Consider the following 24,276-nt stretch of genomic DNA (forward strand, 5'->3'; position numbering starts at 1 on the left):
TGATTCTTTTTCTTTATTCTTTCATAAATCATATTATTAGTTTATTCACACTTTTTATTTATTCCCTAATTTGATTTATTTCCAGATTTTGTACAACGTTACATTCACGCATAGACTGTTCATTTTAAAGTACCGTCCATGTTTTCACGAGAATAACAATGTCATGTGATTTCGTTTCATCAACAAAGCCATGTGACCCGTAATGAGGAAGTTCCAGATAAGGGGAAGGGGAAGGATCATTTCGATCATGGGAGCGCTGTCATCGTAACTTCTTCATTTCGGTCTGTTTTTTGCGTTGTTTACCATGACTCACGCGGAGGCTGTTCTGTGGTTCAACGTGCTCCTGTTTCTTCACGTTGTTGCTCAGTTCAGGGATAACGGACGGCAGCAGTGGCCCGTCCCGTACAGGTATGAAGACAGTAAACCTTCTTCTGCCAGCAGGAAAGTCACGTGACAGCTAGCCAGAAAATAAAGCATCTGTTCAGAGAAAGTTTATGAGCCAACGTCCGATCGATCAAGTCTTAAAATACGATTGTTTGTCCACGTTGAGCCTTTTCCTCGCCATAGACACCAATGATAAAGAAAACGTTAATGTGAGATAACTTTTTATAATTGTTGGATTTCTGTTTAGTTTAGTGTAATTTTAGTTTTTGACAGGCTTAAGCGTTCATGACGAGATATGGTGATGATTGATCGTTGTTTATGTACATTAAACCACGTTAAGCTTTTTCACGTTAAGCGTTTTAGAATGTCCCGGTTTGAAGCCAGTTTACCAAGTTTGGTGCGTCCACATGACTAGTAACTAAGTATATGCGTGTGTGTGCGTGTGTGTGTGCGTGTGTGTATAATTTAGTTTATCTGAGTACTTTCATTTTTTTGTAACTTTATTTTTTTCAAGTTTTCACAGTACAATTGTACAAACAACAACCATGATCCCACCCACCCAACATAGTACACACACACACACACACACACACACACACACACACACACACACACACACACAGAGTTATGAAAATGATTTTTTTTTAGTTCTGCAAGCTTTTGAGGCAAAATTTAACATTCTCAAAGACACCTTGTAAATGTTGTTAGTGAATGACTATTTATAAATAAATGCAATTGTACTGCACCCAGCGCCCCACAAGTAAAAAAGTACATTGGGATGAATAAAGTATCTATCTATCTATCTATCTATCTATCTATCTATCTATCTATTAATGCATCAATAATCAACAGGCGGTTTGATCGTCGCCCTGATGTGGACTCCTACTGTGAAGCTCTCTACCCGTTCTGTCCCACCGGGGACCGGGATGGAAGGATTCCCTTCATGAGAGACAGCGATCTTATCTCAGTTTATCGACTGCAAACACCTGTGTGGGAATTCAAGTACGGAGATTTGCTGGGGGAAATTGTATGTACATGAATCATTTTGTTTTCATGTTACTGATATTTCTTTTTACGTCACCACATCGAGGTCAGAGTTTGGGTTTACAGAGTTTGTAGAAATACATCTACATCTACATGTGATGCTGAAGATGCATAATCTTTCTCTGTACATTTTACTATCTACTTTGAATGAATGTATTTCTATTATTAATTGAGATTTTTTTTGTTTTCATTTGTTTCGATTACATAAAGTAATTCCTCATGTTTGGTTAGAATAACTGATTGCACTTTTGATAAAAGGTAGTTTTTGTGTTGTTTTGAGATGAAGGTACTACTGTAGATGTTAAAACAGGTTATATCTGACAGGTAATCAAAGATAGCAGGGCTCTGAAAATGGAAGGGCAACTTGTGATATATTTATAGAAACAACTTTCACCATGCCTAACCACAAGCAGGGAGCCAATGTAATGTTTCTGTTTGGTCCACAGCATATCATGCATGATGCCATTGGGTTCAGCAGTTCAGATACGGGGGCAAACTACACCATGGAGTGGTACGAGCTGTTTCAGCTTGGTAACTGCACCTTCCCTCACATCAGGCCCGAGGCGTACGCGCCTTTCTGGTGCAACCAAGGAGCTGCCTGCTTCTTCAAAGGCATCGATGACTTACACTGGTCACAAAACGGCACCTTGGAGAAAATAGGAGAACTCAAAGGTAAGACTTCACATGTGTAATTTTATATATCTTTGATCATAGAAGCAAAAAGAAAAATATAAATACAGTATGAGGGAATTTGTTTTGGAACTTATGCTTAGAAATCTAACAACATTAAACTTGAAAACCAGACCAGCTGCGGCCCTTTCAACAGAGCCCTACCACGGGGCGACACGATCACTCGTCTCGTTCAGAGGCATTATGGGCTCCGCGCTCCCTGCTCGTCATGTCTATGAACAACACACAGACATGCGTGCGCCCGCTCTCAGAACAAAGCTCTGAACCTGACACACATGGACTCATGGATGTCAAAGCTAATAACACCGGGCTACGCACTCCAGCACTCCAGTTATTTTGCTCCGTCCACAGTCAAAGCTCACGCAGCAGCCATCTCATACTGCCCCGAGGGCTACGGTGAGAGGACGATTTTTGCCCATGCCTGGTGAAGCGTTTTCTAAAGGGGGTTAGGCGACAAAAAACGGCTGTTAGCCGGCTGTTTACTGGCTGTGCGAGGCTATCACCCAAGCTTATAGCACGAAAGGGGCAGAAAAGAACAATAGTTACGTATTGTAACTCCAGATTCTATGAGTATAGGCGTAGCCCTCTAAGGTCCGGGCCACCTGCTCCTAGAACATTAGTTGAAGAAAAAGCTGATGTTTGGGAGACAAACAACGGGTCCGCTCTGTTTATATACAGTAACTGCGGATGTAGTTGAGGCCCGTGCTGGACGCAAGGGCGGGAAAGAAAATCTTCACACCTGCACATTCGCAAAAGGATAAACCAGTAGCCTTAGAGGGCTACACCTATACTCATAGAATCTGGAGTTACAATACGTAACTATCGTTCTGTTTTCTACCAACACTATTTTTTTTGTCTTGTGTTCTGAATGACACGCGCATGCGCACATCTGCCCCTCCCGCAGCCATCACATCTTTTAGCAGTCAGGGGCGCAAGCCGTGTGCATCAACTGGAATTTAAAAAAGGAATTTTAAAGCGCAAGTAAAGATGGCAGAAGGAGGGCAGCCACAGCAGTGTTTGGCAAATCCAACTCCGTTATCTTGGAATAGTTAATGTTAGCTAACCCTGCGGTCCCTTTGCCCCCCCGCTGTTAATATAGACGTTGTATTACCCGACACGCTGTATTCACTTATGGTTTACAACTTGTTCCAACTGGGTGCATAGGCCTACCGCTTAAAACCAACATGGAAAAAAAACATAGTAACGTTCCCTCAGCATTTAGTTTTTTTGTTAAACGGTATGTAAAATGAGTCAACATGAGTCACGTAACGCTATTTTAAGGTACCATCTATGTGCTGGATTTTTCCTTAGTTAGCTAGTAAAAAAGCCCACTGAGGGCAACATTATTGTTCATATTTTAGCACAATGTTTGTAATGACAGTAGGCTAGTAGTGTTCATAATTAGTGAAAATGTGACGTGTGATGCAATATTGTGTTATGTATCTGGAGTTGTTCATTAGCTGTGCAAAGTTATGTGTGACAGATTTTATTCTGATCCAGAGACTCTTTCTGTGAGATAAAGGACACTAAAAGATTATACCCTGGACACTAGCCATCAAATGTTTGAGTAATCGTGTTAAATAATTGTGATTTCAATGTTTCTCAAAATAATAGTGATTATTTTTTCCATAATCGAGCAGCCCTATCGTATAGCATGCCGTAAAAAAGTATAGTATGTTAAAAAAGTCATTGGATAGTACTGTATGTCGAAAAAGGTCGTAGTATAGAATCTCAAAAAAAAGTCATAGTATGTCAGAAAAAAAGCCGTAGTCTAGTATGTCGTAAAAAGTAATAAAAAGTTAAAGTATGTCAGAAAAAAGTCATATTATAGTACAACGAAAAAAAGTTGTAGTCTAGTATGTCGTAATAAAAAGTCTTAGTATAGTAATGTCGAAAAAAGTCATACTATGTCAGAAAAAAAGCCGTAGTATAGTATGTCAGAAAAAAGTCATGGTATAGTATGTTGAAAAAAATCATATTATAGTATGACGAAAAAAAGTTGTAGTCTAGTATGTTGTAAAAAAAGTCGTAGTATAGCATGTCAAAAAGAGTCATAGTAAAGTGTATCTATCTGAGATTAACTGAAAGGGCTATGGTAAAAAATCCTAACTAACAATTGGTATCAATATAATGACCTCACTGTGAGCACCAGAAAGCATTTGAGCCCTTAAAATGCAGTAAAAGCCAAAAGAAGCACTACAATTAAACAGTGATAACACAACTACTGTAAAATATATCAAAACAATCGGGTATCAATACTGTGAATGCTGCTGAATCGACATTCCCACAATAATGCACAGTAGCTAAGTGGTCTAGTTTCATTTGCGTCAGGAGGCTCTGGTTTCAAGGGGTACGACCCTTCCATGGTGTCCTCAATGCTTTTTTCCCAGTGCATTCTGGGAATGACTACAACAATGACTACAACCAGAAATAAACTGCATATATTTTAGAAACTATTGTATGAAATAACATGATTAAAACAGTTTAGTTAAACTATTCAAGCCCCTTTTGGTAAAATTATTTTACACCCCTCCGTTTGTTGGACTTCCTGCTTCCTGACACTTGTGGTATTAAAATGTCTTTGTCCAGGGAGCGAGTTCAATGACATGGCTCAGTGGGTCCAGGACGACAATGAGACTGGGATCTACTATGAGACGTGGACCGTTCGCTCAGACCCCAGCCCCAATGCCACAGTGTGGTTTGAGTCTTACGACTGCTCCCAGTTTGTCCACCGCACGTACAGGAAACTGACTGAGCTCGGAGCCAAACTATCCAGCAGATCAAAAACCAACTACACCAAGATCTACCTGTACAGCGGAGAGCCAACCTATCTCGGCAACGACAGCGCTATATTCGGACAGCCCGCTCTGAAGAATCTGGCACTGGACATTCGTAAATTTTACCACACATTTAGACCACACCAGTCATTTCTAGACTTTGCCTTAAGTCTGTTGGAGGCTTATAAAAAGGTTGTGTTGGACAAGAGCTTCTACCTCTACTACAACTTTGAGTACTGGCGTCTGCCAATGAAGCCTCCTTATGTACAGATTACGTATGAAGAGGTGCCTTTGCCTTAACTTAAAACTTTTTAAGTGTTTTCATTAAGGGCTGCAAATCATTTTTCATTAATGTGTTAAGATTAAGATTTTCATTGCCAACGATCACTACTGTTATTGTTGTGCACATGACCAATAAAAAGCCTTGAATCTTAGGAAACAAGTAGCCTATGTTCACATTTAATAATTTGAAACCAGCAAATGTCTGCCATTTAGGCTTGCTTAATGACAATGAATCGAGTATCAAGAATTCTTGAGACATGTTAATGCTTTTTCTTCATAAAACATTTGCAAAACAAACTTTAAAAAAGTATATATATTATATAATTATTACATATAAATTACATATAATATATATATGTATGTGTGTACGTGTGTACACATCCATTTGGTAGCTTGCATTCTTCTTCTCCCCTGCCTTTGTTGGTGCATTGATGCATTTGAACCTCAGTTTGGGCCAACATGAACAAGAACTCGTTTTGAGTGCTCAGAAAAACATGGACTTGAATCCCATGACATCTGATGAAGATCATGCGACATGATCAAAAGCTCCAAAACAGCCACTTAATGGACCTTGAGATTATCTGTTTAGAACAAAATAGTGCTTGCTACATTTTCTGTCAATCATATAATTGATTGATTACTCGTGTGTCATCAGGGATGTAATCAGGGTCTATACAGATGTCAGATGTCTCAGAGTCGAAAATCTGTACAAAGTTATTCTTTATGTATGAAATGGAATGAGAGGCACTTTATCATCTGTGTTACAAGTATTTTTTCTCAAAAGCCTCCCAACCCCTTGCAGGTGCTTATGTACTACACATTAAATACACTACACAGGTTCTGGAAGACATGGGAATATTTAGCCTAGACACAAAAGAGCTTTTTAAAAAAGTATTTTGTGAATTGTTTCATACAGTATACTAAAGAGTATCTGCAACTAAATGGGGAAAAAACTATGTAGTATGCCATAAATACCATAATCATCCAATATCATACACTGAGACCATTTCAAATCAAACTTTGAGCACATTTCTTAGCAGACTCTGAGATGTTTGATCAATAAAAGTATGGCAAAGCGCAGGAAGTGATTAGCACCAACATGACAAGGATTGTATTCCATTCATTTTAATTATTTAGCTTATTTAGACAGATTTTATGCAGTTTTTACACTTTCATTTAAAAAATATATATTTCCTTTTACAGTTAAATGTCTTCACTTGTTTACAAATATTTGTTTTTATAATTGCTCCATTTCCTGAAGCTTACTTGTGCATTTTATTTAACTGATTGCAATGACTACAGTGTTTAAAAAATAAAAAGACAGATGCAAAGAGTACATTCATAAATCTTTATTACTGGTATACGATCACATGTCCAAAACAATTTTAATTTAAAGACAGGTGACCAGTTAAGCAAAGTAGACAAAGTATTTGCCAAACATAAGCAAAACTAAAAAGACAACATTGTCAACACCAGTGTACTCCAAATAAAACTTAATGGAGGACTCTGAACAAGTGAGGTTAAAACAATTACTGACATCTTAATGATGTAGTTTATCTGTATTTAGTTGGAACGTGTTACTCAACTGAAATTCCCAATGAAAGCCAACAGAAACAACAGGAAACTGGTAACAAAAGTCAACCATCACTTTAAAGCTGCTGACACGGCAACCATTTCATGTATTGCACAAATCATTAAAAGTAAAATCAGGATATGTAACTGTACCATGGAGACGCTAATGCATAAGAGCACAGACAATCAGCACAGGTATCTAACATCAGTGATAAGAGAGACCAATACTTATCAATAGACTTAGTTCCATCCAATAAAACCTAAGAAACGTGTGCACTTACTGCAACACGTGTCAGTTTTAGTCTACAGCACTGGTTGGTTACATGACAGGACATGCAAAAAAGGAATGAAGTCTGGCAGAAGAAAATTAATATCTGGGTTATCTACAGATCCTATTATCATAGTGTTGTCCAAATGTTTTTCCACTACGGAAATCTTTTTGTCAAATGATATCTCTTCTAATAAGACTTTTAATGGTTTGATTGTGACTTTGCCAGCAATTTCTCATTATTTGATTGACCTCCCCATTCCTGCCGATTTTATGTTTAACTAACTTTCACATTTTCCTTTTTTTCATCATGAAGATGAGTAGGATTCAGATCCGATGACTGGCGAGAAAGCAACGCAAGTACTTACTTTTCATGAAATTCAAGCAGGTGTAGTGCAACGTTTTTTCAACATGGGTTGATTTACTAACTGAAGTGGAACTTTCAGTTTTGCTGGTTTTGTTTTGGAAGAAATTACTTGTTAAAATCTCTCCTCTGTATTCATGAATAATTAAAAGCTTGTGGCAGTGGACTCTAAACCTTTTGGACCACCCACATGCAACAAAATTATAGTGACAGGTGTGAGTGTCAACCCCCCCCCCCCCCCAAAAAATAATCTTGCTGCTGGTTGGCTCGCTGGTTATAATGATCGCTTTTTTGTATAACTGAAAATCAAATTAATTACAAAAGCAGTATCCATATCAATAGATTACACAGCTTATCTTCTTAAGTGTATGTTCTACAGTATGAAAAAGATCCATCTTGTAAGAGATAACTCGCACTCTGATTTTATAAAAGACACGAGCCGTTGGTTAAGGAAACTCCAAACCCCGACAGAGGGCAAAATAAAGAAATGGCTACATTTCTATTCATAATAAAAACACACAGCATTTTATATACAGATGCATTTGACTTCCTTCTTAAAGGAAAAAAAAATGTTTCACTCATCTGACTTGCCAAATCTGTCAACTGAAATAAATGCATGTTTTGGACAGGAGCACTAGCGATATCTGCAGAGACAGTTTGTAATGACAAGATGAATACTGCTTCCTCTCCTGTATGTACGATGTGGTAACACGATACAGAGCAAACGTGGGCCAACAGAAGGGCAGATATTCACAAGATGTTAAAGTTTAGAGCTTGAACAGGCTAATAGCAGAAGATACAAATGAAACCCATTACTAGAAATATATTCATTAAATGCACCTGAGACACACAATCTGTATTTACATAGAACTATTTCTCAGCTTTTTATTAGTAATTATAGCTTTATTACTTCATATACTGCCCTCGGTATCTGATTCAACAGAGCCCCAGAACAGTGTTAATAATCAGAATCTGGGTCCAACCAATAAATAAATAAATTCAAATTGGAACATTATAAAGAGCGTTTCCTTGCTGTATTAAGGGCAAAACGATTTGTTTTGTCCTAGCTATCATTTGGTAGGTGCTTAGGAAATCTATGACTGTACAGAAACCTTCTTTAAAACAAAACCGAGAAATCAATTTGTCAAGCCAACTGATATGGGATGCAGAAAAGAAAGAATCTGCATAATCTGGAGAAAATAAAATGACAAGTATCAATAGACACTGCCCACCTTCACGTCCCAAAGATAGAGACCTACAGTCCATACACATTTCATTGTCTCTCCTGGCCAACTTTTAACATTTTCAACAATTGCTTTTTTGATTGAGCTCGGGCAAGAAGGAAAAGCAAGATGTTGTCAACACTACCGCAGTTTAAAATGGAGGTGTAGGACACAAGGACTCTTCTGCAAAATTAAGTGAGTCCACCACCTCGACTACCCCTTACAGAACACCTTCTGTCACATATTATGTACAAATAACATTGCAGCCATTTGGAAACCTCCAATGCATATTCTTTGAATGCAGAGCTGCTATGTCAGACTGGATTTTAAGTGGGCCAAGTAATAGTGGTACAACACGCAATTGTGCACATAATTGTCCCAAATTATTATGTTAAAAAACATTAAAACACAAACTCAATATGCATACATACAGACCCAGACCCACCCCCACCCCCTCACACACACACCTCATAATATATAGATTATCATACCCGGCTACAACGTCCATATAACTGAATTAGCAGTTTTAAAAACATTGTTTTTCTTTTAGTAAAATATTTCCACCTGTGCTGAGTGTTTAATATCTGAAGAAGTTGGCTTAGCATGTTCTGTCTCCAGACTAGGCAAAGCAGGATTCTACAGTCTGTTTTGAAGCTATCAGATTTTTGTGGTGTTCGCATGACATGATGACCTTGTAGCAGTCAGGCACCACATTACATCACTGTCCTGGATGCCTCACCGGAGTTCAGCACGTTCATGTTCTCCAAGTTAGCAGCAAACATTTCACTACAGCTGAGCATTTAAAAAGGCTTTCTTATGCAAACATGGAGGCCATGAATACTCCACACCACAAACTAGACATACTTAAATTATGTGTGCCTCTTTGGCTTCATTTTACCAGGTCGGCATCATGTCTGGGAACCAGACCCGGCCCAGGTGCTTGGAAACCTCCCAGTGGATCTCATCCAGGGAGTATTTGTGATCTGGAATCAGCACCTCCTCCATGATGGACAGCTGGGAAAGCCTCCGGCCACACATCTTGACAAACTCCACAAATGCGCTGCAGGAAACCTCGCACTCGCCCAGACCGATGGCCGACAGCTGGGTGCAGCGCTTGGCAATGCGGATCAGCTCCTCATCTAGAGGACGCAGGCCGTTGGCGCACACCACCAGCTCCACCAGACGAGGGCAGTGGAGGCCAACGCGGCCCAAGACCTCCTTACTGACTGAGCGACCAAAGTAGAGGTGCGTGACCGGGACCTCCTCATTAAAGAAAGGGCCAAACTCGTCCTCATAAAGGAAGAAGTACATGACCAGGTTGAATTTGGGCGAGTGTCGCACCATGGCGTCCCAGCTGCTCTTCTTGATGGTGTGGAAGTGCTGGCCAGGGTTCTCACTCACCACGTCGATCCGCAAGTGTTCCAGGTGGACATGTTTCTCAGAGGAAAGGGCCAGCAGTAGTTCATCACTCAATAGATGGTAGTTTAGTGCTAGCTCTCTCAGGCCGTGACACTGGTCTGCCACACACAGGATCCCTGCAAACAGAAATATATATATATATATATATATTTTATATTTCTTTTTAATTCACCTCATTAGTTATTAGGGCTGGGTACCAGTTCAATGCTTTTTAGGCACTGACCAAATTGCCTCTAAAGTATTGAGTGTCAAAAAATGCCTTGTCATTCAATACCCAATTTCAATACCTAAGGAGTAAATATTAGAGACAGTGAGTATGCAACAGGGAGAAACAGAATACAGATCATTAATAATATACTGTACCATGCAAAGTCTGCAAGTCTACCAAAAAAAATGGCACTGTAAAAGGGCAGACAAGAACATTAGTCTATAAATAAGCCACTGGATTGGAAACAAAACTCTCCTGACTCCAAAAATGAAATAAAAACATATGACTAAAAGTGCAACATAGACCAACAGAAAAATGTTGCTTTAAGTATTATCCAACAACCACAATACAAAACAAAACAAAGAAAGCAAGGAGAACATGACAAGGCTGCAATCTCTTAGCTTATGCACTGAAACAACGACTAGAGTATTTGCACTCACTATACCTGCTGGGGAGACGTGAGGGCAGCTGCTCATCTTCAGCAGTTTCAGGGTGTCACTGTTGTTGGCCACCAGCACCTTCAGAGATGGGTCGTCCACCGGCGTGTCGTCAATCTTCAGTGAAGACAACGATTTGGAGTTGACAAACACCACAGTCAGAGCTGAGATGAAATGAGACTGTGGAAGGACAAATAATTATAATGAATTATAATATGTTCAGAGCCTGTCAGCACCTTTTATAAATAGCAACCAAGATGGCAGGGCTAAGCTCTTGGTGGGCACATTTGAATCAATTATATTTGGATTGACGGTGGCCCATATGTACTGTGCATATTAAATTTAATTTGTCGTCAGTCATACAGAAAAACGCACAGTTTAGTACCATGGATTTTAAAACCAAGTGTAGTTTACAATAGGACAGGGCGATATGGAGAAAATCAAATATCACAATAGTTTTGACCAAAAACCTTGATATCGATACCGCAACAATATTGTAGTGTTGACTACTGGTGCTTTCACAAAATATTTACACAATGACATTTTTGATAAATAATCATCAGTAATGTGGACATAATGACTAAGTGGGTAAAGGCAAAAAATAGAACAGTTACAACAGTCTGATAAGTTCAGAAAAGTACATCACTTTACTGTAATGCAGCCTTTAAAACCAGGAAAAGACAACACTTATGCCATATTACGATATCTAAAATCTAAGACAATTTCTAGTCTCATATCACAATATCGATATATTGCCCAGCTCTAGTTTATAATATACTAACAATAATTAATTTAGAACATTTCTATTTTTCCATTGTGTGGGTGCACCTGCTGTAGCAATCTCTGCACTACTGATGTCCTTGGCCACGCATGAGAACAGACACTGCTTTTCAGGCCCATCAGCAGATAAGAAAAGAATAAAATTAAAAACTATCCTGTTAACAGAACTACTAACACAATCAGCCACCACTTTAAAGATACCACCATGTAAAGGCATTAGCAATGTATCCTATAATGAAAACAAGTGGTAAACTATAGTAGCAATTGTTCATTTGATTTTCCTTGTAAATCTGACCCTGACCCCTTGTGTTTATGATGATATTTACCTTGGGAACCTCCATGAAACTGGGCCTGGCTGTAGAGATGAGCCCCAGGGTCTTCAGTGAGCAATTCACCAACTGTGAAAGGATGTCACATGCGGCTTCTGCAGATTCTGTACTACTGTCAACCTGGCAAGTACAAACAAAGAGTTTTTTGTTGTTGTTTTTTTTAAATCAGGCAGTGCTAGCAAATTGTAAACACTTACACCCTGAATCAGGACACATGTTTCAACACAGACACAACTGCTTTTCCACCATTACCTTGAAGCTGACATACTGCAGGTGGTTGGAGTGCCTCTTTATGATCTGTTTGATGAGGTCTGGATGTGTGGCTTTTAGGTAAGAGCTTGCTGGCTGGTTAAGCTCAAACTCAAAGCATCTCCACAGCTCGGGCATGTGGAAGGCCTGGTTCCACGTGCGACACACCTGAGAGGCATAAGCCCGATCCAGCAGTGGCAGGTACTGAAAGATGTGTAGCAGGAGCTCCTGAGGCAGTTGTGACCAGTCACTTTCTGTTGACTCACTGGTCACCACTACCTCTAACTTATCGCTCGTCTGCTTCCGAACCTTCTTGCAAGTCTCCGGTGGGTTCTTACTGGAGGAGCCGTTGCTGCCCTCCTCTACTCCTTTGATCCGCTTCATCCTGAAAAATAGAAAGAACAAGCTTGCTATAGTCCAGCATTGAAAAACAAAGACATGTTTAGCTCCACAGAAAAAAATATATTGATTAGTAACTAATAAGTCTATTCAGTTAACCCCCCAACTGATGTGAAAGCAGACCCAAACAGTCACTTTGTTTTGGGTTGCCTGTTCCAATCACCAATCCTCTGTACACTACATTTATACAATTAATGTGGATATTGCTGAATTTGCAAATGATCTATTCACACTTTCCCCAATGGACACACAAACTCTTATGGCAGGGCATTTTAATATCTTGATTTAACCCAACCTTGATAGATCTAGCACTACACCAGTTAAAACATCTTGTTTACAATGGGTTTCACAGACTTGTTGTAAACCATGTCAACCACTTTAGATCAAATAATAATATCCAGCTAAACAATAATCTCATTGGTGCACCACTCTTGGGCAGACTACGGTATTTAATTAACAATTGTTTTCAGAAATCCTGGAAAGCCTTAATCTGAATTTTTTAAATTTTAAAACAACGTCACACTTGTAAAAAGAGATTATTGATATCAAAGGCTCTTACCTGGTTAAATATGGATTAAATAAAATCGGTTTAAATTCCCTCAAATCACTACATTTGATTTGATTAAATGGCCTAATAATCTAGATGTGTGCTTTCACTTGCACATTTTAATGTATGAGGATGAATGCTCACTTTCTTAATATAGCATACTACTGTTTTTAAGTGTATGGTAATACAATAATATGTACAGAGACAGAGACGTGTCTGTATAATATATTTTGAGCCGGAGGACATGCTTAAGCAGGTAACGTTAGCCGTCAATATGTTGTTGTACGCAGGGCAAAACACCTAGCTAGCTAGCTAAGTATTTAATAGCCGATTGTGCAACTTGCCTAAATGCATCAATGCTCGGGTTAAATGTCATATTTTATACCTATACTTTATTAACAGAATGACGTACAACTTATTTCATAGTGACTTATTGCTTCGCAACCCATCCCAACGTTACCTTTTTGTTTACACTCAGCTAGCTTACTAGCTAGCTAGCTAGCTGTTAGCAGGAAAATCCGACAACAGACACTTGACACTTCAGCCCGGGCCCACGCTGGAAAACCTCATTCGCACCAACCAAATAACATGCATCGGACCACAATAGCCAAGCCGTTTGACAATAGAGAGGAGGTAAGATATGTTCTCAATGAAGAAACAGACACTGTGGCACCTAAACCCCGTTTAATCCAAATCCTTCGCGGGAGTTTCGGCCCCCCTGAACCTGAAATGGCGAAATGTTGTTGTGACAGCAGCGGTGCACCATGGGAAATGCAATGCGAAATGGCTGTTGGTTATGGTAAAGATCGCTTGGTCACTGCCCAATGTGAGGAGAGTGCAGATTTGAGTCGCGCATGCGTCACTTTGCGACTAGTTAAGCTGTGATTTACGCATGCGTCACTTTGCAACAAGTAGCTAGCATACAGTCGAGAGAGATGCGAGAGAGAGAGAGAGAGAGAGAGAGAGAGAGAGAGAGAGAGAGAGAGAGAGAGAGAGAGAGAGAGAGACTTCTGTAATGTCAATACAGTAAACATTGATTTACTTAACGAAGTTGGTTCACTGTTGGCTACAAGTTAGCATCAAACACAACAAATGTTAAATGGCGTTTTGAACGTTAGCAATCAAACAACCATAGCTAAAACGTTTTTTGAAATGACTGCTAGCTTAGCTATAAGCTAAAAATCAAACACAACAAAGGCTGTCAGGTGAATGGCGTTTTGAGCTAACGTTAGCAATCAAACAATCATAGCCAGATAGCTACAACGTTTTTGAAATTATTCTGATCTTCTGTTATTGTTTGTACTGAGAAAATGTTTATTATTTAATGGATTTCACAAATTAGAGAATGCAGTTATGTCGTAAACCGTTTAAGTCTGAGCAAGCGCAACGAACATTTGCACACGACCAGAGGGTATTGATATCATTACAGAAGTCTCTCGTTAGCATCTTGTATGCTACTAGTCGCAAAGTGCGCAACTCACACTCACATCTGCACTCGTCGCAAAGTGATGCATGCGCGACTCACATCGGGTAACGTTAGTGACAAATGTATTTGTTCTTACGATGACCCGATATTCAGCTGATTTTTCTGATCAAAACATTTCTTTCTGTGATCTGTTTTGATGATTTGGTTTTTATAGATATCTATATATCCACTTGCAAATGCAAAGAGCCTGACTATATCAGTTTGGCAGTTTGGCACCACAGAGGAAAGGGTAGAGTAAATAATCTTGAATTAATAATAATAATTTAGATTTTCCTAGTCTCTCCTTAGCTGCACAAGAGTTAGCCTTTTAATTTAGAATATTATATATATATATATATATATACACACACACATACATATATACACACACACACACACACATACAGTACATGATCCATTTAAGGATCTAGCTAGACTATGGATCGTCGTTAATATAAAACAACCAAAGGCCAACAGTGACTGTAGGTCATTTAATGGAAATGTCACCACTCATTAATGACAGTACATACTTTGCGAAACAGAGAACCTGGTTTATTACCATTCAACTCCATCCACCACAGATATTACAGAGCAGATTCACAAGTATTAAGCTTTTTTATGTAACAGCAGCTTTTTTTTCCCCCCACGCTCCGTTCCCCTGACCCCCGATCCCCCTGCCTCCTACTAGGGAAAAGCATTACAGGTGCACAATTTTATTTGGTGTGAAGACTGGCTCCTCAAATCATTCAGCTGTAATAGGTCTCTCTGTGAGGTGTTTTGTTTGTTTTTGTATTTCTATAGAATTTGGTACTTTTTTGTTGACAGAGCTGCAAATAGGATTTATATCCACTATCATTCACTGCAGGCGCCAGGCTTCTTCTTCTCATATCCAGACAACAGTAGAGATCTGACATTTACAAGAGGGGAAATTACGACTGTCTACTGTATAAAAATGTACAGTGGCTTTATTGACATACATTCCATAGGTTAAACAGCTGCAAAATAGGAGGCACACCCAGTATTGCACTTCATTAAAAGTTCTGGCTCAAAACATAACCCAGAATATTAAACAAAACTGAAGTGAAGAGTAGCAACTTCGGAATACAGCTATTTTGAATAGTATCATTATATACAAGATTAGATAAATCGTACACTATTTTCCTCCCAAACATAATATTCTTAACAGTCTTATCCACCTTCTCTTGTCCGTCAACCCATGATGCACTTGACAGTGGAGAATACTGTACAATATTACGAAAAAAGTTTACATACAACAATATTTTAAATTTATAGTTAGGAAGCTGCCTGTTCCTTTTTTTAACCCACGCTGATCCACAGTTTCCTTTGAGCAAATGTATTTCTATTCAATGTTTAATCTTGTATTGTTCCACTTCAGTGATCAGGAGGTGTGCAACGTCTATAGAAGCCGAGGGAATACAACGGCTGCATGCAAACACATCACAAGATTTCTTTTTTTCTTCTTTTTTAAAATTCTATTGTTTTTTTCATTCAGGTTACTCAGAATCTGAAGGAACCCCAAGCTTGTGTTGTAGCAGAGCCCAGATACTGATGTTAGTAGAAGAGCAGACCTGAGGACTCTTGGTGTAGGGCAGAAACCTGGTCCAGTGTCCAGGAGACTTGACAATGCAAGAGCCAAGCTTCACAGCTGAGCTTCAGCAGCAGCCAGAAATCACAGTAGACAAACTGGTTTTTAGAATTAGTCTTGTTTAGAAGGTGTGAGCATTTCTGCACACCCCACAGCCCAGGGCGAACTCCTCCCCCGTTGGTGGGTGAACCACATGCAAAGGGCACTCAGTACCCTCCAACTGCTTGCCTTTGGGACCTGTGATAGAATGGACAATGAATGTTTTTTTACAGTTATTTCTGGCTGGTCTTTGTTGTCTAAATGATTTAAAATTTTCCAAAAGTGTAGTCAATAAAATTGTTAAGCACCTGCAGGACAATGGGGCAGTTCTTCCTTGGGGACACTGGTCATCCTCTGGAAGTCATCATGGCACGCGTTGCAGAAGTGGGTGGTGCCAAAGCAGAAGAAAACAGCAACCGAGCAGCAGTATCGACATTTATACTCCAGAAAGTCTGTGCCATGCTTGGAGCACATCTAGGGACAAGTCAACAAGAATCATCAGGGGAAGAGTACATATAAGCATCATTTTGAAAAAGGAACAGTCACACATTTTTGGAAAAATGCTTATTCGCCTTCTTGGCAAAAGTGAGACGCAAAGATTGATAACTGTCTCAGACATAACAGTGGTGTCAATCTTCTCATCTACTGTAACTCTTGCCAAGAAATAGAATTAGCGTATGTCCCAAAATGTCAAGCTATTGTTTTAAATTGGCTATAGTAAAGCCAGGATGCTCATTTACCCACCTGAGCCCGGGAGACATCTGAGCATGCTCCACAGATCAGCTCACTGGGATCGTAGTCATCTCCCTGTCCGGCCTCCGCATCGCAGCGAGCCTCTCCACCAAAATATGCCTGGAAATAAGGGCAAACATCAATTTAAAACCCTAAACAACATATCATTTTTTTTTAACCTTTATTAATTTAGGGAAGGTTCACTGAGAGGAAGCCTCTCTTTTGCAGGAACGTCCTCATCACATTCACACACTTACACATTCATACCTGGAAGCTGCCCAGTACAACCACAGTCTGATCTGCTGGCCACTGAGCAGCTCCACTGGAGCAGTTGGAGGTTAAGGCTTTGCTCAATGGCACCTCAGTGGTGGACATGAGGGAGGGACAAGCGCTGCTCTTTCACTCTCCCCACCCAGATTTTATCCTGTCGGTCTGGGAGTTGAACAGACGATCGAACCACAAGCTCAACCTTTACCTTTACCCCTCTAACCTTTAGGCCACCACTGCCCCCCGAGCAGTTAAATTAAAAATGACATCAGGTTCTTGCACTTGTACCTTCTTGCATTTGTAGCAGACATAGTATGCATATCTGTTCATGGCAAAGCCTGCAGGGTCGTTGTGGAAACGTGCTCCTGGTGTCGTTATAGCCTCACTCTTATGTAGACCCTCATACTCCAGCCTCATCAGAGCCTTTCTCCTCACATCCTCATAGAGCTCCTTAATGGGGTCCAGCAGGTCCTTGATCACCGAGTGATTGATTTTGTTCTGGAGGCGAACAATGAAACAAACCAGCCCATTTTATTGAAGGTAGTACTGTTGAGTTCACTGTATGTGTCAAGTAAACAGTGACAGTGAATGGAGCAGTCAGACTGAGCTTGCTCAACAAACAAATTTAAGCAAACTGAGATGAATCAACTTCAGTGTGTGGTGAAAAAAAATCTGCAAGCTCTTTGTTGCCAAGTTAATCTCTTAGGTAACACCTCACCTTGCAGATAGGACACAACATAAACCCAAACGTGATTCGGGGTCCAAGCCAGCGATTTTCCAGAACACGACGAGTACACTGAAGGTGGAACACGTGAGTGCAGTCCAGCTAAGAACAGAACAAAAAGTTAAACATCAAATGAGAAAATAAATTGAAGTGAAACTCTTCTGCCTAATGGACACTTATATTTAGAGCTACCTGTACTGCAGGAGCAGCAGAGAGGGCCTCTGTGAAGCAGATCATACACATGTCGTCTGCATCCTGTTTCAGACATCCAGTGTTCTTGTCACAGCCATGCAGACATGGAAGGCAGGCTTCCTCATTCTTGACTCCTCCACAGGGGTGTCCACAGGTATGAGTTTTACTGCAGGCCAGTTTAGCGTACTCCTGAGGGAGACAACATCAGAGAAACTGGTGAGGCTTAGGAACTACAGTACTTAAAAAAAATATACAATTTACTACAAAGTGTACATTGCTTAATAGGCGTCTTGTAGGTTGGTTCACTCTGAAGTGGGTGGACAACGCCTCATCCATTATTTGTAAGACTCATCACAGACCATTCTTTTTGAGGTAATCAAGGAAGTTTAGGGCTTTAAAGGAGGGGATGCATCAGCTCCCTCAGACTGTGCATGAATCCATACTCATCTTCTCAAGAATTATACATATTTCACAATGTTTCCTCTCAGCAGAACCTCAAATTCTTCTCCTCAGGAATTAGAAACTAGTCACTTAACACAAATATTCTTAGATTAGGGAATATGATCTGTATTTTCAATTAGGTACGGTGTTTCAGCAAAACTGGTTTAGATTTATTTTTCTATTTTGATAAAATCTATGTATAACTAATTAATATAGTTACATTACAATATAATTGCACAAGGAACAAAGAAAAAGGCACCTTTATTTATAAAGGTAATATCATTGAGACACAGGGTCTCCTTCTCAAGAGAGACCTGTTTTTATAGAATGCATAATTAGATGTCGGTTAAAATAACATAACAAATTTAGGTTTCTTTTCTTTTTTTATACTGCGTTTATTGTTTTGTGGTATATTACACTGTAGTATTTTTAGAGCTTTAAATTCTCTATCAAAACAAAAAGGAACCAGGTGGTTACAGTTGACTTCACAGATGACCAGAAATTCATTCTTTCATTCAAAGACATCTATAATAATTGGTTAAGTTGTCTTCTTTACAGTTTGTGATCAGTACCTGGCAGTCTGGGTCTGAGCAGACACTGCCCACTGCAGAAAGCTCGGTCCCATTCCTCGTACCACAGAACCTGCAGGCATCTGAGCTGCTGGAAGCTGGTTTACCTGCAAAAATTAATAAATAAAAAAACAATTACACAACTTAAGCAGTTTTATCAATTGCAAATTTGCAGCAAGTCATACTCAAAAAAAGCACAGAGGTATGCTCTGTTTCTATGTTACCTGTGTGCTCTCTGAACTCCACCATAGCCTTCATAGTCTTGGAGTCGGCCAGAGCCATGAGCCAAAAGAGCTTGGTCCTCCCACACCCTTCATGAAGATCCACTTTTATGGCTTCCTCTTCCTCCTTGAACACCTGAAATCAGCCATGAATACAGGATCAAACACCTGCTCGTTCTGCTCCATATTCTTTTTACAGATTGTGTCACATTATCCAACTAATCCAACATCATGCTAACAACCAACACTAACCTGTCTCTGATGAGAGCGCGTGCGTCGGTGCAGGTGAAGGAAGCGGTCACAGTCGGTGCAGAGGTTACCGCACATGTTACACAGGATGATGGCTGCTGTCTCACCGTCATCATGATTGTCACACATGGGCTGTGGATAAAGGGAGGAGTAAGTCAATTTGTTACTGTCAATTGTTTTCATTCAGTGTAGCTCTTGGCCTTTAACATCATTCTCACCATCTGCTTCTGCTGTCCATCTTTGCCCATCCAGCGACCAGAGGACAGCCTGTCGACATGGTCCTGGTCCAGCACACACAGAGAAGCTAAGGCCAGCCACAGCTATGAGAGAGAACAGGATATGATATGTGAATAACTAATACCCAGTATTTGTAAACATAGATACATGCTTTGCATATGATGACATATGAGTACATACCCTTGTGGTGGCGATACAGCGTACAGGAGACCGATGCTCCTCCTCCATTTTGGTCAGGGCTATGATGGTCTCAGCAATTGCATTTTTGGTGACTCTGGACCAACCATCTGAAAGGTGACCCTAAAAACAGCAAATTACTGTCTTAGGAGGTACTTTTCCATGTGTAATACAATACAAGAAAACATGATATTTATAACAAAAATGGCGAATATGGTTCTACATGCTATGTAAGTTGAAATGGTGGCTCATTCAGGTCAGTGACCAACATAACCACACAACCTTTCCAGGCAGAGGAGCAGTTCAGCTCCTTCTGTGTCTCCATGGAAGATGAAAGACACAGCAGCTGTATGATAAGACAGTACTGTTCACCTTGCCAAGGCCAAAGAGAAAGTAACATTTTGTCTGTGCTGAGATATTCAGACTTTCTTAACTCAGAGGGATCAGTTAAACTTAACGCTCCGGCATAAGTTTAAATACACCTTCAGGAAGACAGGAACTTCAGAAGTTGGGATGGCTCCCCACTGTAATGTGTAATCCTAAATTCTCCTCAATTGGGAATTCATTAAATGCTTCTGTGTAATTGATCAAAGTCTCCCAAACCTTTGTCACATATGTGAAATGAGTTGTGCTGTTCCTAAATTTTTCAGCTTGCAGAGAGTTAAAAGGGAACGATTTACAGATTTAACAACAAAAACTTACTGCTGCCATGTCTTTAACCAGCTTTATGATGATCTCTGCTATCTGGGGAGGAGTTGAGCCTTTCATCCACCAGTGGCTCTCCCCTCTGCGGATGTAGCTGAGCATGACAGAAAGGGGTATGAAGTATGTAAGTCTGAAAATACTGCCATTTGCCACAAACGGTATCTAATTAGATTTGTTTAAAGTCTCATATAATAAAATCTCCAAATTTAAATTTAATTATAGGCCTAGCAGAAAATTACTTACCTGGAGTTGAAGATCATGGGCAGCGTGACAGTGGTGACTCCTTTGCCTGCAGACATGCCGGCTGTGCCAGAGATGGTGGTGCCTTTGGCTTTCAGCTGCACAGTGAGGGCTTTTGCGATGCAGCCCAGGAACATGTCGAGGATGCAGAGCTTATTCCAGTCACCCTTTTCTGTGGAATGAATGATGTCACTGATGTCCGCTGGTGGCAGAGCCTTCACCCCAATGATGCTGGCGAGTCGCACTGGCGTAACCTCAGGAAGGACGCGTCTAAGCAATGATGTGACCTGAGGTGAGGTAAGAGCAGATGACAAACAAGAACATAATTTGCATAGTGTCGCAAGGTATTTACTTTAACATGTACACAGAGAGAAAATGCTTATAAAACACATTATTTGAAAGTATGAGTTAAACCTTAACTGAACACTAACTCCAAACCACGTCTTGGTCGGCAAGAAACATAGCAATAAGCCAGAAAATGTAAGAAAGAAGGATACAGCTATCGAACAATCCATGCTTTAAAATATCTTTAGAAAATAAAAATCAGCTTTGCAAATTTTTTACAATGAAAGAAAAGCACTCAATGTGTTTGTTCCTCCTGGATACACACAAGGCATTTTGTTGAGAAACTGTTGCTCATAACTAAACCTCTAGTTGTACAGTATGTGTGTACACTCGCCCACCTGTCTCTGTACTCTCGGGGAAGCCGTGTGAAGCAGAGAAAAGAGGTCTTGCATGAGCGTTAGTTGCTGAGCAAGGTACTGGCGGCCAACGTTGGAGCCACTCAGAGCCAGGACCATGGACAGGAGCTCAAAGCAGTAGGCGTCTGAGGAGGCATCATCGTCACTGGGCTGAGAGTTAGCGTTCTCTTTGCTGGAGATGGCATGCTCCCACTCCTCCCTTACACGTGTGGCCTCCATACGGATGGCCTGGACGATGTGCGCACACACCTGGGAATAAAAACACACATTAAGTAAGAGGGCTGAGATTATAATAACTCATCCTGTTGAATGGCTTGAAGAACTACTATACCTGTTTCTGAAGGTTGGTAAGTTTGCTCCTGCTGAAAATGATTCCCACCATGTGCTCTTTAAGGTCTGCGTCAGATGTTACCTATTTATAAAAATGTAAAAAAGTTTAAAAGGTCAAGTTGAAGGTCACTACATATTTTAGTGAGATAAACAGTCCAGGTAAACTGTCACAGTGCAGACCTTGTCTTCTCCCTCGGGTGATGAAAGAAGGTTTTTCTCCTCTTGCTCTGGAGTGGGCTCTGCATCTCCACAGATAAGTTTTCCAAAGACCTAAATGTACACAACAAAGTAAACAGTAAAGTTTCCAAAAGAGTCCACATACCTGTCCGGTGACTTATAAAATGTGAATAAAGAATTTAGACAGACCTGTGAGGTGATGAGGCGAAACACTCGGAGAGTCTCAGCCTCACAGTTCTTTTGCTGGGCCATGCTTGCTGAGATCTGTCCTAAAATCTTGATGCTCTCGCCCTCTTTCCAACCGAGAACTTTCACCTGGCGCACCCTCAGTGTGTTCTCTGGACCTTTCAGTTCCACCTTGATCACATGATGATCCCCTCCAGGAAGCTCACTTGTCACCCAGCCCATGTGTCGGGAGTCAAGGTCAACCTAGGGATGATCAGTGTATTGGTACATGTGCATGTACAACTGTAGTCTAATGTAATGCTAGATAAACCAAAGTGTCCCTTATAAGAACAACCCACTAATTTCATACTTGTTTCGGCACTTTAAAAAAGGAGCAATTTTCTCAAAAATTCATAAACGTGCTATTGCTGGACTTCCAGCTGCTAAGAAAATGATTGCAACACGTTGGAAAAATGGACCCTTTTCTTTCTGGAGGTTTTATATATATGTATGGAGCCCTCTACGGATTGTATAAAAGGAGCAACACAGGGGACTTTGGACTCTTGGCTCAGCATGGCTGAGTCCTTGAAGTCAAAGTTGTAGACTTTTGCTTTTGTCCCTTGTTGCTGTCTGTGCATGTGTTTGGTCTTCTTTTGTTTGTTTGTGTGTTTGTGTGTTGTCTGTTTCTGTGATGGCATCTTGCCGCTGAGCTTCGAGCTCCATTACTGCTGTTGTGTTTTTGTTAGGTCTTCCCCTCCCCATCTTTCCTCTCGTGTATTTATTTTATTTTTGTGTTTGATCCTGGGACACGTTCCTATGTCCCATTGTATTGTGTGTTAATTGTTTAAATATCAATAAAATAAAAAAATATTTGATCACAGAAAGGAGTCTTTGTAACAGGCAACAAGAGAATTAATCTACAGCTTTATCTAGCACACCAAAGGTGATCAGACTCAACATTTAACAATATTCATATAAGCACTTACTGGTTACACTGTATTCTCATATTACTACCAAAGAAACTGATCATACCTGTTTGATTCTGCAGAGGTCCTCTATTGCTTTCCCACATAGGAATGTAACTGATGTGACTTTGTTCTGTGGATATGACAAGGGAAAATTGAACCTTTATAAATATATTGTCATTAATTCCACCTTGGTCTTAACCTTGCATTTGTACAATAACAATGCTGCAGTTTCCCCCTTACCCCAATGTCTCTGGAGTTGTCCACATGAACAGTCACATTGGAGGCGTTTATGCCTTTCACACAACTGATGCTGATGCTCTTGGTTTTGTTTTTGTCCTCATCTCCAGATTCCCAGAAGGTCTCTGTGGAGCCGTCTGTTAGGCTGCCAATCATGGCAGGACGACTGGATGTCTTGATGTCTACTACACTGGTCAGATCCTTCAGACAGGTCACCAAGCAGAGATCCTATTATCACACACAGTGAGGTTAGTGAATGTCATAAACACACATGCATAACAAACAATAGGACTCTTACTGTTGGTTTAATACGTATTGACCAACAGAAGACAGATCTGATGTTTAAGTTAATAAGTGGTTGGTTTCTTGCCTGGCTCATTGCTTCATAGCCTGACTGCACGCTGATGTTGAAGCTCTCCTCGCTGTCGCCGTCATCTGATTTGGACAAAATATTGTTGATGTGATGGAAAACGTTGCTCTGGTGGAGGAACTGATGGTCTGACTGCTTGAACTTGAGACTCCAGCACCTGAAGGAAAAAACAATAATAGTTATCACCAGGTCATCTCCTTACCTCTACAGCCGTTAAATTCAGTACAAAATGTCAAACCTATTCCCTAAAATTACAAATAAGCAGAAATCCAAATCAATCCATCTAAAAAAGTTGGCTGATATAATTTTTTAACCATTCAGAAATTGTACCTAAGTGCCATCTGCTGAAGTGAGCTCCCACTAGGAAGTGACATCATGAGGTCAGAGATGGTCTGAAGGAGGCGGTGGAAGGTGTGGGGGAGAGGATGAGCTGCCTCCCCAGCAATAACAATGTCTGACAGAGGGTGTTCACAGACACCAAGGTCTCTCTCC

General features: G+C 40.3%; 3 protein-coding genes across 4 annotated transcripts in view; 1 reads left to right on the forward strand and 2 right to left on the reverse strand.

Annotated features, from left to right (window-relative positions):
* Window positions 1-304: 304 nt before the first annotated feature.
* Window positions 305-6,877, forward strand: cln5 (CLN5 lysosomal BMP synthase). The gene is made up of 4 exons (XM_032529403.1): window positions 305-408; window positions 1,237-1,411; window positions 1,875-2,100; window positions 4,708-6,877. The coding sequence occupies exons 1-4, from the start codon at window positions 305-307 to the stop codon at window positions 5,193-5,195; spliced, it is 993 nt and encodes a 330-aa protein (XP_032385294.1). The 3' UTR covers window positions 5,196-6,877.
* fbxl3a (F-box and leucine-rich repeat protein 3a) lies at window positions 6,512-13,748 on the reverse strand. 2 transcript variants are annotated; one of them, XM_032529401.1, is made up of 5 exons: window positions 13,664-13,748; window positions 12,030-12,413; window positions 11,775-11,897; window positions 10,677-10,848; window positions 6,512-10,139 (listed from the first exon to the last, which is right to left on the reverse strand). In XM_032529401.1, exons 1-5 carry the CDS (start codon window positions 13,736-13,738, stop codon window positions 9,499-9,501), a joined length of 1,395 nt encoding a protein of 464 aa, XP_032385292.1. In that variant the 5' UTR covers window positions 13,739-13,748; the 3' UTR covers window positions 6,512-9,498. The 2 variants fall into 2 exon arrangements, with proteins under 2 accessions (XP_032385292.1, XP_032385293.1); XM_032529402.1 differs by having other exon boundaries at window positions 12,030-12,411; window positions 13,433-13,737.
* A 1,216-nt stretch (window positions 13,749-14,964) lies between these two features.
* mycbp2 (MYC binding protein 2) overlaps window positions 14,965-24,276 on the reverse strand; it is a 69,349-nt gene continuing 60,037 nt past the window's right edge. The window contains 21 exon segments of the mRNA XM_032530411.1: window positions 14,965-16,280; window positions 16,391-16,556; window positions 16,827-16,934; window positions 17,370-17,579; window positions 17,800-17,907; window positions 17,998-18,186; window positions 19,011-19,114; window positions 19,232-19,364; window positions 19,481-19,609; window positions 19,696-19,797; window positions 19,895-20,014; window positions 20,594-20,690; window positions 20,840-21,123; window positions 21,520-21,786; window positions 21,869-21,949; window positions 22,048-22,137; window positions 22,234-22,473; window positions 23,242-23,307; window positions 23,418-23,642; window positions 23,785-23,941; window positions 24,115-24,275. Of these exon segments, the coding sequence (XP_032386302.1) occupies window positions 16,165-16,280; window positions 16,391-16,556; window positions 16,827-16,934; window positions 17,370-17,579; window positions 17,800-17,907; window positions 17,998-18,186; window positions 19,011-19,114; window positions 19,232-19,364; window positions 19,481-19,609; window positions 19,696-19,797; window positions 19,895-20,014; window positions 20,594-20,690; window positions 20,840-21,123; window positions 21,520-21,786; window positions 21,869-21,949; window positions 22,048-22,137; window positions 22,234-22,473; window positions 23,242-23,307; window positions 23,418-23,642; window positions 23,785-23,941; window positions 24,115-24,275 (3,153 nt within the window). The 3' untranslated portion in view covers window positions 14,965-16,164.

The sequence above is a fragment of the Etheostoma spectabile genome, chromosome 11, assembly GCF_008692095.1.
Source record: "Etheostoma spectabile isolate EspeVRDwgs_2016 chromosome 11, UIUC_Espe_1.0, whole genome shotgun sequence".
NCBI classification, from domain to species: Eukaryota; Metazoa; Chordata; class Actinopteri; order Perciformes; family Percidae; genus Etheostoma; species Etheostoma spectabile.